Below are 16819 nucleotides of genomic sequence, written 5' to 3' on the forward strand. Positions count from 1 at the left end.
TAGTAGTAGAAGGTGAGTTTAACATTAACATAAAATCTGAGTTAAGAAGAGACAGTTTTCTCCCCTAAATATTTACACATAAGGTTGAATTGAATTTATGCCTCCCCATCACAAGCTTTCAATGCTGAATGCATATCTTTACAAATATTAAAAACTATACTAAAGAGAACAGTGTCCAGGCTTAATGGTGGGTCATTTTCAAAAATGCATTCTATTTAAACTGAAAATAAATAAAGAAAAATATAAAAAAAACTGTCTGTGTTAGTCTGACAGTTAGAAATTCTGATACAGTTTATCATTCAAAGAATCTGGAGGGGATCAATAAATATACACACACTAAGGGTTAAATTAAAACAATACAGACCTGTAAAATACACTGAAAGAGTCAACTAAAGCTAACAAGGCCATAAAGATTAACGTGCTTTTCTTCATATCTGATAATTTTAAGAACCACGCATAGCGTGCTTGAAAGTTAACAGTAACATTTTATACTACCACAGGGTTGTGATATGCAAAATTAAAATATTTTAACAAGATGTGTATCTTTACAAAAAACTATCACGAGCAATATTTGCATAGAATAATTATACAAGTAAATTATACATATCTTAAGCAGCAGCAACAAATGCTGACATTTATGACTAGATTAAGCGTAAATGTGGCACAGATACACAGATCAATGTACATAACATATAGATCATACAACATTGTTCCCAATCCATTCACAGGAGTTTTTCAGCTCCCAAAATTATACTACTTTACATTGTACATTTGTATAATACATATGTGTACATCCTTTAAATATTTTAGAGAAGAAATATTTAACAAATATTATAATTGATTAACAGTTGCTGTAAACTGTTTTCCTAGTTCAGTATTGTGTTTATAGCCTTGGAGCTTCAAGGACCAGACAATGCAAATGAAGAGTTTCCAATCTTTGGCCATCTGTGCATCATAAATTCCATACTAGAAAGGGTCAAATACATACCATTAGAAATGGATATTGAGAAGGATTTCAATAACTCTCTTCATGTTTTAAAAACAGCATTTGTATAAGGATAGGGAGGTTATTTCCATATTACAAAAACACATTAATTATAATTTCCATACTTGTCATCTTTATAAATCCATCTATAATGAATTAAAACAAACGTAACAGAGTTATATCAGGAAGTAATTTTCTGCCATTTAAAATAAACATTGTTAAGTTTTTTCTCTTCTGCTTAATTGAAGGAATTTGACATGGGTGTGTATGATTCATTGTATTTTATACAGAAAAGCATTTCTCACTGAATTTCCTTAGGAAACGTACCTAATGTGTTTTGTTCCCATTTCTCTGTGTTTCACATTCAACGTCCTGCAACTCTAAAACTTCCAGCTTTGAGTTCCTTCTTTCATAACGTGCATTAAAAGGCACATGAGGATCAACAAATGCTCCTTCATCAGTTCCACTGTACCCTTCACAATGTGGGTGCCCTCCAAATACATTTTGGTTGGGTATGGGAGGATGCACAGCAACAGTAACTGAGGCTGTGGCGGTTACAGTAGTGATAGGCTGGCAGTATGTAGGTGCCGCAGCACCAGTGGCAGTAAATGTTGGGTTCCTAGTCTTATGAGAACGGGATCTATGAGTTGGATGATCCCGATTACCAAGTCTGGAATGCCCTTCATGAGCAGTTTCAAAAGCATCCGTGCGTGGTTTGTAAGGAGGCAGTCGAAACCCTTCTCTAGCCTCCAAACTGTGGTCCCTACAATTCCTCCAGGATTGTTGATGTTTAACATCTTGATGAGAAGGTGGCTGTGATCTTGGTTGATGTAATCTGCAATCTGGCTGAATAACCTGTAAACAAAATGAACAATTAGTACTTGTCATATTAATTTATTCATTATTACACTGTAGTGTACAAAATAATTTACAACTTAATTAAAAATACTTTAATTGGTAACTGACTCAGGACGGGCAAAAGTCCTGCAGAATGTGTTCACCCTGAAAAGTACTTATTGGAATAAGTGATCTGGGAAAACCATTAACACAGCTGAAAGTTTAGAGTGAGAAAGCTTGGTTGTGAATAGCAAAAAAGAAAAGGCCCTTTAATGTTCCCAAAGATTCTCTATTGTTATGTTAAAAATTTCTATCATCATAGAAGTTGTCCTTGACCACTATGGAATTTGATTTCTGGAATCACGCAATTGCCTCAAGCAAAACACATGTCCAGTACCCACATCAATCAGTGCACAGACATCAATTTTAAATGTACTTGCTACATCTTGTCCAACTTCTTTTAGGAGGGGGAATTTGAAGGGAATGTATGCAACAGTTGATCATTACAAAGCATTATTAATGTGCAATTATTGCTTAAAATGTTGGAAATTATATATGCTTTGGAATTATTACAATTTTTCCCTGTAATATATCCACATAAATTAACAATACAAGTGTCGGTGACAAATAAAGGTCATATGTCAAACATTACAAGCATTGCCTTTAAAGAAATAAAAGATATTTTGTTGTTGGTGTGTCATTTTGAATGAAATTAAAGCACCGATAGCTAAACAAAAAGTGTTGAAGCTTTAAATGTTGGAAAGGAGCTTTGCTTTTGAAAAAAAGAACTGGCTTCACTTACTGTAGATCTGGGGAAGACAGGATTCTCAGTTGCTTCCACCATGATCTGATGGGCTGGTGCAGCTGAGCTGGAATTGGATTCATAATGATGAAGTTCTTCACTGATTCCAGAAACTGTAGTCTGTGAGCTGTATTCAGAATCTGAGGTGTCAGAGCCATTATTTCCTTGCTCAGGGTGGATGGCAAACCTCACAACTCGAACTGGTGGCTCTAGTGATGGAGTAGGTAACCGGGTTCTTCCATCTAGAGGTGAAACCTATGAATGTGTAAAGAGTAATTAGTCTCACCTAGAGTTCAGTACACCTTTGTAGTCAGATTCAGTCATTTGAAACATCTGAGTGGCATAATTCTTTTCACACAGATGCATAGGGAGTCTGATGAGAGCTCATTCATTAGCATAGCTTTCTGTAGCACAACAACTCTGACCAGACATAAAACCAGACATGAATAGCATATGTGCCATGTTCATAGTACTATGGAATATCTTTTAAAACCATGGGGTGATTTAAATCTGAGCAGGAGGGAGTCTTAAAGGGAGTTATATGAGAGATGAGAAACAAAATGAAGTAAAAACCTGCTCAAGCACTTTCACAGACAGGAAATGCAGCTTAGAGATGAAGTGGTAGCAAAGGTTAGGTGAAACAAGGGCTCTTCACTGGGTGGGAGTGATGACAGCAGATTTAATAGTGAGAGGGATGCCTTTAGAGGAGGGGGAGAAGTCAACATTGTTGAATGATAATGGGAGGTGATTAAGCAGGAAAACAGCAGGGATGGATCATGGAATCCACAAGTGGGTGTCGCAGAAGAAATTATTATGGAGAGGGAAAGGTAGGACTCTTGTGGCAGAGTGTCTCTATCTCTACCTCTGAGCCAGGAGGTCTAGGCTCAATGCCTACTTATTTCAGAATATGTCATAACATGCCTAACCAGGTTGATTAAAAGTTTTGGCTGCAGTCTACATAACAATGTGGAAGACTCTGAAATGGCCTTCAGGCAACAAATGCTGGCCTTGCCAGTGATGCCCACATCTTGTGAAAGATAAAACACTCTGGGGAGGGATAGAAGAACATACAAAGTAATGAGGAATCAGAGTGAGCAGCTTGGGGATGTTTAAGACAAAAAAGGGAGAGGGATTAGCAGAGCAGCTGCAGTGATGGCTAAACCATAGAGACAAATAAATCTATAAGCTCTTCTTCCTTAGAATTAAAAGTATGCAGTCACCAGGGGAATGTGAAAGAGATTTCAGGACTTGCCCCGGTCCCTAGGTCCACCCTGGGTGACCTTGGGAATGATGTCAATGAGAGAAACAAACCGCAAGGAATTTTGATATGATGAAATCAATTGTAGCAACTAATCCAAGATGAAATATGCATGTGCTTGCATCCCTCTGAAGTCTTTTACACTAAGAATAGCTAACCCCAAGTGTTATTGTTAGGTTTTTATTTTCTTACTTCCTCAATAGTCTGAGCTACTGCTGACCTGTGATTACTTTGGGTTCACCTGGTTGTGGACCTGCGCAAGCACCTTTCACATCAAGGTCCATTCTTCAACAACACAGTAACCTGTAAGCTTCCCTGTTCCTTTGTAGCTCAAATAATACAGTGAGGGATACAGACATTCCAATTTGTCCAGCATTAGCCATATCAATAATGCTGACTGTCTGTTGGCTGTGCAAAGCTATGGGGTCAAGAAGGAATTCTGTAATTTATGAATCTATTAATCTCAGATACTTCAGTTCTTACTTTTTTCATGAAAAATATGGCTTGGATTTTAAGGGAAATCTTTTCTGTGATTTTTCAAATCCATCATTTATTCATGACTGCACCTATTTTGTTTTCTGGTAATGTGTTTATACTATGAAGTCACCAATCATGTGCTTCCAGTGTTACGCACTAAGAGTGTGTGGATCAGAGATAGGACAACACTAGGAATACACTGGTGAATAATTCCCAAAAGCCAGTCCATCATCTACAAAGGCGTAAGTTAGGAGTGTAACGGAAAACTGCCCACTTGCCTGGTTGGGTGCAGCTCCAATAACACTTAAGAATCTGGACACCATCCAGGATAAAACATCCCATTTAATAGTACCATATCCATAGCATCCACTCCTTCCACCACCAACACTCAATACACACTACTGCTACTATCTACAAGACACACTGCAGAAATGTACCATAGATCCTGAGACAACAACTTCCAAACCCACAATCGCTTCCATCTAGGAGGACAGGACAGCAGATACTTGGGAACACCACCTACAATTCTCCTCCAAGCCACTCATTGTCCTGACTTGGAAATACACTGCCATTTCTTCACTGTTGCTCGGTCAGAATCCTGAAATTCCCTCCCAAAGGGCATTATGGGTCAACCTACAGCAAGTGGAACGTCAAGATTCAAGAAAGCAGTTCACCAGCACTTTGTCAAGGGCAACTAAAAATGGATAATAAATATTGGCCAGTCAACAATGCCCACATTCCACGAGTGAATAAAAAAAATTGTCATGTGCATTCTCAGACTCTGCTCATTTAAAGCTTGGCTCTATTAAGAATACAGAATTATTGAACTAACGCTTATTTTCTAGTTAGGGCATCTCAAAGTCCAAATATAGTAGAAACATCATGAAAATAAAGAAATAAATACCTCAGGATATGGTCCAAAGCAAGAAAGAAGGACCGGGAGTAGCACCAATCCATTGAGAACACCCAGAACAGTTAAAATAGCCAGGACTGCAAAAAAGTACCTGTAATAGTTGCAAAGAATATTGCAATAAATTTAAAGGAGCTCCAAGCTAATTGCATTTTAAAAGTCAATTACAACTCAAACCTTAGTGTAAATACATAGTCAAAGAGAATCCCTCAGCAATTTTTTTGCCTTTTACATCAGTGAGGCTACATCACACAATAGTTGATTAAATAAAGAACAGTATGTTAGTTTGTTAATTTTATTGAAGAACAAATGTTTATGTGGACAGTTATTCACGAACAGTTTGTTGTGCATACAGAAAAATATGGAACGTGATCTGAATGACTGAACAAGCCCATAGAACATGCACAATGAATGGGGCCCCATTACCTTAACCCTAGCAGAAGCAAACAAATGAAGTAAAGGGTGCAGAATTTAAACAATTTAGTCTAGGGGCAGGAGAAGCAACGTCTCAGGCAGTTAATCCACTGTGAAATGCTGCTGCATCTCACAACAGAATCACTAATTAAATCTCAAGTGTATCAAGTAGGCTTTCTCTCTCAACATGAATCAAAACTTTCTGCCTACAGTCTTCAGAGATTTACTTTTACTAAATAGCTCAAACTGCAATCCTTTATAAAACATGAACCAACATTCTGCTGTAAAATGCTGTCAGTTCTATAGCAGATTCTAGCATTGTGTTTGATAAGAGCCCTTCACACAATAGCATCACTGCACTGCAAACTAAATCTTTTGTGGTACAATTTAGCATTATGAATACTCTTATTTTGTGTCAACCATTTCAAACATAAAAGCCAGAATTTTTGTGAAAAAGTAAAAGCATCCAAGTAGTTGTCCATTCCCACCATTCAAGGCCATGACTGGGTGTTTGCATGAATACCAAGGTAAGCTTTAAACTGTTTAAGAGAAGGTCTGACTTGACAGTATACAAAACAGCTGGGCCTCAGACTAAACTTATGGATACATTTTTGAGTAATGACTTCAAAGGCCACAACCTTGAGAAAGCTTTTAATTAACTTGCACAAATAAAGGATTATTCTATTATCTCATTGTACAACAGTGTAACACACAGTTACCTTCACTATGCCCAAAAGTACAATGATGCTTTTTTATATATACATTAATTTGAGCAGCAAACATCATCTTAATTTCATATTCACAAAATACAGACAATGCACTACTATCCAATATGAACTAGCAATATTTATATACTATCTATATTAAATATTATTTCATATATAAGCAAATGTTAAAGAGTCGTTTGTATTCAGTATAAATGTAAAGGTATTTTAACTAGGATTTCATTCTCAAGGCTGTTAGCAGGAGTTGGGAAATTGCCAATATGATCTGCTTGCCTCAGGAGAAAGTGCCCGCAAGGATGACATTTCCATTGTGTGGTGTGCTGGCTGCTGTAAGGCCAGCTGACTTGCAAATATGTCAGGAGGCAGAAACAAGGCTGCCAAGTAGAAAGGTGAATTATTGAAAAAGTCCAACTTGGTGATGTGTGGCTTTATTCCAAGTTACAGTAAAACAGAAGTCTTTCAGCCCTCAACACAGCTCAATGTGCTCTCCATTCATGCCACACACCTAACCCCTATAGCCCCACATGCCCCCATGACAGGCTACGGCAGTTGCATGTTCATTTACCCACTATACACGAGTTGGAATATATAAGGAATGGACATGATAGTGACAGTAGGCTGCATAAAACAAAACTTAAAAACACATCCTTCATTGATAACGTCCCGCTATGTTAAATAATGTTAAATAATAACCTTTTCACTGTAATGCAACAAAGGTGTCAATTATTCAGATCCCTGAAATATCAATACCTGAAACTGTAAGCACTTAAAATCTTTTAACCTGATGTAATACATATTGTGAAACTGACAGCAGAGATCAAGACAGTTAGTGTTGTCAATCAATCAGAACCTCTGAAATTCAACAGAGTAATGGACAATTGGGCTTTCAGCCAAGAATACATAATGCGGTTTGGCCTTGGAGGTGACAATGTTGGAAATGCAGCTTCCTTTAACAGTAAAACAAGATAGATTCAGTGTTAATTCAAATCAGGTGACGTATAAATGAGTTTGTACTTACAAATGGCAAATGTACTGCGTATTACAGTGGCTCACAAACTCCCAGCCCAACTGTTTATTTTGCAGCTCTGTGGTTTCATGGACCATGTATATATCGGTTGTGGACATTTGCACACCCTTTTTAGTTATTGGAACAATCTTTTGTTGCGATTTTGGTTGCACTTCACCCTGTGCCCCTGACCAATGCGTGAGGGGAGGGGGTAGTGGTGGGCAGATCAGAGGACTTCCTTTCGGGTCTGTTCCTGGGCCTGGCCAGGCTGGCAATGAAGGGGTCCAGGAGAAAGTGAGGATGACAGATGCTGGAGATCAGAGTCGAAGAGTATGGCACTGGAAAAGCACAGTTGGTCAGGCAACATCTGAGCAGGAGAATTGATGTTTCAGACATAAGCCCTTCATCAGGAATGACTCCGTTTTTTCCAGCACCATACTCTTCAACTATAAAGAGGTCCAGCCTGTCTGTCCCTTATCTGTATTTATGTTCATGCCTGGATGTCCTTGGAGAGGGAGCTTGCGGTGTCCATCAATGCTCTTGATGCCTTTAGAGAAAGGTGGGCACTGTGGGGGATACAGTGCTTTATTTCTCCATCCAATTCCCTTTTGATTTAGTTCCTTCCCGCTCTCCCTATCTCTCCCTCACTTTGATGGCTTTCAATGTCTGTAATAGACTATGCTTGTAAATTTCTAATTGGCTGCACAGGTGATTACTGGTGATGGTTAATGGTTAAATAAATAACAAAAAAAATAGCAAACGTAAGTTTCTTATGTGCCATGGTAATGTCCCAATCTCCGAGTCAGGAGATCTGGTTTAAGTCCCACCTGCTCCAGAGGTGTGTAATAACATCTTTCAATAGATTGATTGGAAAATATATTTTTAAAAACAGCAAATTCGATATTTGGATAAAATATAACTGATTAATATGTTAAAACATCTTTTTAGTTCATCATTCAGGTGGATTCTCAGTCATCACTTTAAAGGCTGCTTCTTTCAGAAGTTTGATTAAAACAAAATTCATTAGTAAAATGGGGAGTTGCAGACTTCCAGAAACTATCAAAATACTTGATTGTGAATGATAATTTATTCCCACATTATCCTCATATAGTATGAGGATAATGTGGGAATAATTAATAACATCCCATCAGTGTTAACCATTTAATAACATCCCATCAGTGTTAATGGTTTTTCCCTAGTCTGCGTAGCTCTGTTCTGCAACTGAGCCAATTGGATCAGGGAACTGACTTCTGGATAGGAAGATGATTCAGAAAGGAAGTGGAAAAACTCGTACTTGCACTGAATTATATTTTAACCATAAAACATTTGAAATTAGTGGTCAGTGCTGGGTTTTTTAAATGAATCAGTGGCATCACAAACATTTATTGCATATCAAATTAACTGACCCAGGTCAGAGAGCAGTTTGTATATTACAATGTCTACAACTTATGTAAGTTGTAAAATGGGAAAAGCAATTCATTCCTGATCACTGATCAGTGACCTCTGAGAAAAATTTGTATGTGGAGTTCTCAGGTACAGGGCAGGATGAGTAGAGTACATCGCATCAGTTGTATGACACTTTAATCTTTTACTATAAATTCTGTGTCCTATGATCCTGCCCCACTAGCTACCTGACAAAGGAGCAACGCTCCAAAAGCTTGTACTTCCAAGTAAACCTGCTGTCGTGTGACTTTTAACTTTGTCTATCCCAGTCCAACACCAACACCTCCACATTATACCATGCTCCTGACAGGATTTTGGAAACCAGCAACTAAATTACTGACCACAGAACTCTTTATCTCTAACCTGTTCTTGCAGTCACAATATATAGAACAAGAACGAAGAACAAAGAACAATACAACACAGGAACAGATGATTCGATGCTCCAAGCCTGCGGCAACACATTTTGCCCTTCCATACTAAAACTGTCTTCACTTACAGGATCCATACCCCTCTATTCCCTTCCTATTTATGTATTTGTCCAGGTGTTTCCTGAATGCTGCTATTGTGTCTGCTTGTGGATGCACTGGTTACAAAGGCCCAATGTCTCTTCTTCCTCAGACAGCTGAGGAAATTTGGCACGACGGCAAATACCCTTGCCAACTTTTATAGGTGTGCCATTGAAAGCATTCTGTCTGGATGTATCACTATCTGGATCACAATCCTCCATTCCAAAAAGCATCCTTCCAATACTACCTTCTGTCTCCTTTGACCAAACCAATCCAACTTGCCAGCTCACCTCTGATACCATGTGACTTCAACTTTTGTGACAGTCTGCCATGAGGGACCTTGTCAAAGGTTTATTGAAGTCCATGTAGAGAACATCACCTGCTTTTCCATCATCAATCATCTTCATCATTATCTCAAAAAACTCTATCAAGTTAGTGAGATGTGACCTCCCCCACACAAAATCATGCTGACTATGTTAATAAGCCATTTGCTTCTAAATGTATATAGATCTTGTCATATATATGGATATGTGGCCAGTCCAAGTCCAGTTCAGTTTTTGCCCAATAGTGATCCTCAGGATGCTGATAGTGGGAGATTCAGCCATGATAATGCACTTTGAAGATGGTTGGATTCTCTCTTGTTGGAGATGATCATTGCCTGGCTGATGTGTGGTGCAAATGTTACTTCTAAAACATATTAGGTGGTAGATGTAGTCATAGTGTTTCATGGCAGATGGTGAAACTCTGTACAGGTAGTTCTTCTATAATGTGATGGTTGCATTCTTGTGCAACCCTGCATTATAGAAAAATCATGCCTTAGACATGGCGCTTACAGTGTTGGCATTGCAATTGCATTACAGCCAAAGCACATTTTAAAAGTTCGCGCTTTAGAAAAGCTGTCCCCAATTTGTCAATCGTGTTATAGCGAATTTGCATTCACAAAGCGTGGGTTATAGCAGAATAACCTGCAGTTACAATGAAGTGTGTGGCTACCATTATGGTCAATGCAGCTTAGTGGGCCCTGGCAAATTGTATCACTAGTTAAAGATCTGTCAAGGATACTCATTACAGAGCCCATATAGGTTCAGGACTTCTCTTGGAAAGGCAGACAGACTGAATGGTTAGGAGCATCTGTTCAAGATACTAATCTTCCAAAGTTTGCTGTTGTAGATGGGTAGAACTGTTGTAGGTCAGTTGCAGGAATAGGACATCAATATTGGGAGATGTTACATTGTTAGAAATCTGAATACTGATCTGAACCTGCATCCAAAATGACCGTTTCTAGTTTTAATGGAGGCAGGACAGGGAATTAGTAATTAGCTTGCTACAAAGAGCCATATTTGCAATTTAAATATTGAGTACCTTATATTAACATTTACTTTAAAAGTTACCCTAACCAGCTGAGGTTTCAATCTTTGAGAATGTGCCAGCAAAGGAAAGTGAGGACTGCTGGATCAAGGAGGTAAGTGCTTTATCCAGTGTACGTGCTACACTAGTCTAATTTCCTGCTCCAGAATCTAAGATATTCCTGGGCTCTGGACTCTAAAGTTCTTTATCCTAGAACTTGATATCCCCAAATGTTCCAGTTCCAGTGTCTGATCTTTCTCAACTCCTAACCTAATCTTCTGTAGTTCTGGACTCCAATTTTTCTTGTATTCATACCATCCTCCTCAAAATTATCCAGCTTTCAAATCTGAACTTCCTTCTAACCTCTAGCTCAAGATTCTGACTTCGTACCCATAAACTTGCCCAGCTTCCCTCCATTTCCTGGCTGCAGCCCAGCCAAGAGCCAGCCAAAATGTTAATTTTGACTGAAACTGCAGAAACCTGTTTCCCTACAAGTAACCACCTGCCCAGCCTCTATGTTAGTGTCCCGTTCTTCCATGTGTTTGTGATCACCATTCCCTGCTGATTAATACCTGCCCAACAATAATGCTATTGAAGTTCCATACCCAAATTAGAGACAGACCTCACAGTCCACCAATAAGACCACAAACCACTGGAGGGATGTGGCATTGGTGTGGCTATATTACACAGGCCAATTTAACTTCCTAAGCAAGAAGGGTTAAAATTGGCCATATAGTCTTGTGTGTACAGAGTATCAAATTTACAAGTGGAAAGAGCATCTCAGTTTTTGAAAACAGAAAGTACAATAAACAGAACAATTTTCTGTTTTATTTTAATGGCTCAGTATAAAAAGAACGTAATTTCATAGAAAGAATTAGTGGCAAATTTAGTTTAAAATATTAAGCACAACAGCCAAGTTCAGTAAAATTAATGGTTTGACACTGAAAGAACATAATGATCTAGTTGCTCTGCTTCTCCATGCCCCCGCCCCTCCCCCACCTAACTCCTTTAAGACGTGAGCTTCAATTTTTATTTTACACCCAGAATATCTGCACCATTCTCTTTTACAATTGAGGATACTTTGAGATAATGATTTTGTAATAATTTATAATAAATCATTCTATTCCCTTTGATAAAATAATAAAGCACATTTGTCTGAATGTAGAATGCAGTTAACAGCAAGTGATGTGAAATGGTCTCAGTCAGTAATCATTATGCACACATAGTGTGTCAGAAGTGTTTTAGCCAATTAACTACTAGCATTAAAACTTTACCTCAAAAGTAATTTACGACAAAATACAGGATTTAAAAAGGTCATGCAGCTCAAAATGAAGACAGACAGGACAATGAAGAAAAGAACTTCTGGTAATAGCCAAAAAAGAGAAAGCTTCTTACCTGACAATGAAGTCAAATTCAGACCCAGCAAGCATGAGAACTCCAAGAAGAGTTGATACAGCCCCATCTACTACAGGTGCAAACATGTGCTCCAAAGCAAGAACTGCCCGTCGATTCTTATCTCCAATTGCTGTTAAAAATGCCTGTGGCCAATATGATTAATTCAATCAGACCCTGTGTACTGAAACCTATAAAGCACTTCAGCAGCTGTTCTGATTATGCGTGACAGACTAAATACTTCAATTTAATTTTAACCAAGTTCAAAAATGCTTACTGTTTACTTAACAATTTTCAAGGCAAACAAAGTGGATATCCAAGGATTTGGAGATAAAGGGGCTGAATTTATACCAAGTTTCTGAGATATCTGCACCTGTTCCATTATAGGTACATTGGATGATGACAATAAGATCACTATGTAAATTCAAACACGGTCTTTATATATTTGAAAAAAATAGCCATTTATGCAAAATGTACTTCATATGAAAAAAAGCGTGTTTTATATTACTTATTTATTACATATTCTATATTTATGATTACCTGCATTTTGCTTTTCCAATCCCCTACCTTATTTTTTCTTCAATATACAAAGCATTAATTAAAATTGATCATTATTTGTAATTTCACAATAATAATTTCTTTTTAATACTTGTTGTAGATGTGTTTTAGTTTAGAGTTTATTTCAAAATATTGCCAAATACTTAACTGGTCAGAATCAAGTACTGAGAGCAGCATACTTCAAAAGATCAGATGCCTTTTTCTCATCCTAATATGTTCTGATATATCTGAAGTCTGTCCAGACCAAAAAGATGCCAACAGCCTTATGGATTAGAATTTAGTGTCCTCCCCTGTGATAGGTTTGGGTACATTTAATTGAGTGGGAGAGTGGTGGATGGGGACTGTCAATTTCTTGCATCCATAAAGTCAGTGATGACCTATGGACAGCCTTTCTAACCTGTTGCCAATTGAAGTCTTTAGGCAGGCAATTAATGCCCACTTAAGGCCATCATCATATTTTAACCCAGAGATGGAGATATGAAGCTATGAAGTTTATATGAAGGTTTCATAATGATTCACCTCAGTTATGTTCACATTAAAATATCAATCAATTATTTGCACATAAATCGGTGTACTCAAATCTTGAAAATATAGTTTTTTTTCTCAGAGAATTTAGGAAAGTTGTGTGCATTTCTTGCATTCTGTTTTGAGAAATGGAAAAGTGAAAGGAAGTTATTGTTTACGTACCAGAGCAACGTGAACAGTGAATTCCACCCCTATTCCAACGGAGGCAATGAGGATCACTACAGGAACTGCACTCAGTTTTATCCCAATGAGGCCCATCATTCCAAAAAGTTCCACAGTCATCAGTGCTAGGACTAATACCTAAATGGGGTAAAAACAACCCATCTCTAATTATGGCAAAATAAGACTTTTTTTTCCTCCAGAAATTCAACACTCATTCATACAATGAAAACAAATATTTATTTCTAGGTTTTTCAAAAAGTGAAATTGAAAGAAGAAATTTTAAACTGTTCCAGGAGGAGACATTCAGAAGTTATAGTTCTGTTTTGATATTGGTTAAAAGCTATTATTCTGTATTGGACGGTTGCTGCAGGAACTCTCTGCTTAGATTAGCTGGGTACTGTCACATTGTAATATTAATTACAATGTTACACAGTAGGTCATAGAGCTGTAGAGCATGGAGACCCTTTGGTCCAATCTGTCTATGCTGACCAGATATCCTAAATTAATCTAGTTCCATTTGCCAGTGCATCCCTCTAAACCCTTCCTATTCATATACGCATCCAGGTGTCTTTTATAAGTGGAGGCTGGTACAATTACAACTAGTTCCTCTGGCAGTTCATTCCATAAATGCACAACTTCTGCATGAGAAAGTTTCCCCTGGATCTCTTTTAAATCTTTCCCCTCTCCCTCTAGTTTTGGACTTCCCTACCCTGGGAGAAAGATCTTAGTGATTCACCCTATCCCTGCCCCGTATGATTTTATAAACTTCTATAACGTCACCCCTCAGCCTCTGAAGCTCCAGGGAAAATAGCCCCAGTCTATTCAGCCTCTCCCTATAACTAAAATCCTCCAAACCTGGCAACATCCTTGTAAATCTTTTCTGAACCCTTTCAAATTTCACAGCATCCTTCCTATAGCTGGGAGATCAGAATTGAATGCAGCATTTCAAAAGTGGCCTAACCAACGTCCTGTATAGCCGCAACATGACCATCCAACTCCTATACTCAACAAATTGACCAATAAAGGAAAGCATAGCAAATGCCTTCTTCACTATCCTATCTACCTGCGACTCCATTTTCAAGGAGCTATGAACCCGCACTCCAAGGTCTCTGTTCAGCAACACTCCCCAGGACATTACCATTAAGTGTGTAAGTTCTGCCCTGATGGTAAATGCAACTTATCTAAATTAAAGGGCGACACAGTGCCTCAGTGGTTAGTATTGCTGCCTCACAGCGCCAGGAACCCAGGCTCAATTCCAGCCTCGAGCAACTGTCTGTGTGGAGTTTGCACATTCTCCCTATGTCTGCTTGGGCTTCCTCTGGGTGCTCCGGTTTCTTCCCACAATCCAAAAGCTGTGCAGGTTAGGTGAATTGGCAATGCTAAATTGCCCATAATGTTCAGGTTAGGTGCATTAGTCAAGGTAAGTGTAGAGTAATAGGGTAGGGGAATGGGTCTAGGTGGGTTACTCTTTGGAGGGTTGGCATGGACCTGTTGGGTGGAATGGCCTGTTTTCATACTGTAGGGATTTTATGATAAACTCTATCTGCCACTCCTTGGCCCATCTGATTAAGGCCCTGTCGTAGCCTAAGGTAACCTTCTTCGCTGCAAACTTACTAACCATATCTCCTATGTTCACATCCAAATCATTTATATATATGAAAAAAAAGCAGTGGACACCTGCTTGATAGTAAATATTTCAAAATTAAATTTCACTCCGAGTTAACAACAACAACCTGCATTTGTATAACAGAATTAACTTATTGTACTTTGTAAAATAGTAATCAAATAAAAACTGACATTTGGGCAAGGATGAGTCGAATCAAAGAGTAAAAAGAGACAGGGATCTGAGAGGTTTAGGGAGTGCTTGGAGCCTAGACAACTGAAACCACAGATGATCAAGGTGAAGTAAAGGGAATGAGGTACCCGTAAGGTGGTGGATGCCTTGGAAACAAAGTTCCTGGAAAGCTGGGCATGAAGGCAATTGTACAACAGAATGATAATTTTAAATATCAGGCATTTGTGGACCAGGAGCCATTGTGGATCAATGAGCAATAGCGTAGTGAGTGAATGAGATGATGTGGGTTAGGTGACAGGTAGTAGAGTTTTTGATTAGCTATTACTTATAGAGAATAGAAGGCCAGCCAAGAAAGCGCAGACATTGTTCATTCTGGATCTGATTAAAGTATGAATGAGGGTCAGCATCACATGGGCTGAGGCAGAAATAGAAATGAAATATCAAAGAGGTGGAAGTTAATTCTCTTCATGATGGAGGTATTATGGAGTCAGGGGTTTAGCTCAAAGTTAACTAGGAAATGAAGACTGTGAGCTTGGTGTCATCAGGGAATATGCAGAAGCTGATGTTGTCAACAAATAATGTCAAAGTTGAGGAACAGGACTGAACTAATGATGAATCCTTGGAGGACTTCAGAAGTAACAGTGTGAGGTCTGCAAGAAAATGGTGAAGACATTCCTTAGCTTAAAGTTAGGTAGTGAGGAAAGAGACCAAGGGAGAGCAGTTCCATTCATCTGCAGAGAGGAGAAGGGGGTTTGGAAGAGGATATTGCAACCAACCACATCAAATTTGCACAGAGGTTGAGAAGAGTGCACTGTGGCCATGTTCATGCAGGATAATATTTCTGACTTCGGTTAAAGTCATTTCAATACTGTGGCATTGTTTGAAAAGATTGAGAAAGAAAGCTGAATTATTCTGCACAGTTCTGAAGAAATCCTAAATAAATGACAATGAGTCTGAGGTAGGCCAAAACCACATAAGGCTATCACCATCTGATGAGTGTCAGACTGCAGGGTCTCTCTTATGCTTCAAAATGTCTGAACTGAAAAAGTCTTGACCCGCTTATAACTAAACAATTAAATCAGATGCAAAGTCATGATTAATGTTTCATCTAGCTAGAAAAGTTAAAGGGGAGAGGAAATACATAGTAGCACTAACTGATAAGCTTTACAAAGAGTTGTGCAAAGTAACCTAAAACCAACACTCTTTTTTTCAGGTTCTGACCAAGTAACCTTTATGAAAGTAATCTCTGTCTGGTGTGAAATGAAATTTGAAGTAATATTCTAATTCATTTGAACAATCCATCCAACAAAACATGTTGCAGACTAAACATTTTGCTTCATAAAACATGTTTACTTACACAACGTTTGCAATTCTGTCTGATTTAATTGGTTCACATCTGGTATTATTTTGAACAACTTTGAATGTTTTCTGCAATTTTACTCCTCCTCCGAAATTAGTCAAAGCAAGAGCAATGTATCTTGCATAGATTTTGTAACAAACATTTCAGCAAGTTATCCAAAGCAATAAAGACTTTCTTTTCATTCAAGTTCTAACTTACTTATAAGATTTTTTCCACTGTTTAAATTTTCACTGTCGTCATCTTTCCATGCCGAATAAACATTTCATGAATGATGTCACAGGCATACCCCACCAGAGGCCCAGACATAAACAAAACCT

General features: G+C 38.2%; 1 protein-coding gene across 3 annotated transcripts in view; it reads right to left on the minus strand.

Moving 5' to 3' along the window:
- Nucleotides 1-212: 212 nt before the first annotated feature.
- The window catches only part of ptch1 (patched 1), a 93794-nt gene continuing 77187 nt past the window's right edge, over nucleotides 213-16819 (minus strand). For all 3 annotated transcript variants that reach the window (XM_043713459.1, XM_043713450.1, XM_043713469.1), the window contains exons 19-24: nucleotides 13348-13485; nucleotides 12106-12248; nucleotides 5264-5363; nucleotides 2625-2879; nucleotides 1313-1840; nucleotides 213-966 (exon numbers count right to left, since the gene is read on the minus strand). In XM_043713459.1, the coding sequence (XP_043569394.1) occupies nucleotides 1313-1840; nucleotides 2625-2879; nucleotides 5264-5363; nucleotides 12106-12248; nucleotides 13348-13485 (1164 nt within the window). In that variant the 3' untranslated portion in view covers nucleotides 213-966. The remainder of the gene's footprint in view (nucleotides 967-1312; nucleotides 1841-2624; nucleotides 2880-5263; nucleotides 5364-12105; nucleotides 12249-13347; nucleotides 13486-16819) is intronic.

Source organism: Chiloscyllium plagiosum, chromosome 2 (genome assembly GCF_004010195.1).
Source record: "Chiloscyllium plagiosum isolate BGI_BamShark_2017 chromosome 2, ASM401019v2, whole genome shotgun sequence".
In the NCBI taxonomy this organism is placed as follows: Eukaryota; Metazoa; Chordata; class Chondrichthyes; order Orectolobiformes; family Hemiscylliidae; genus Chiloscyllium; species Chiloscyllium plagiosum.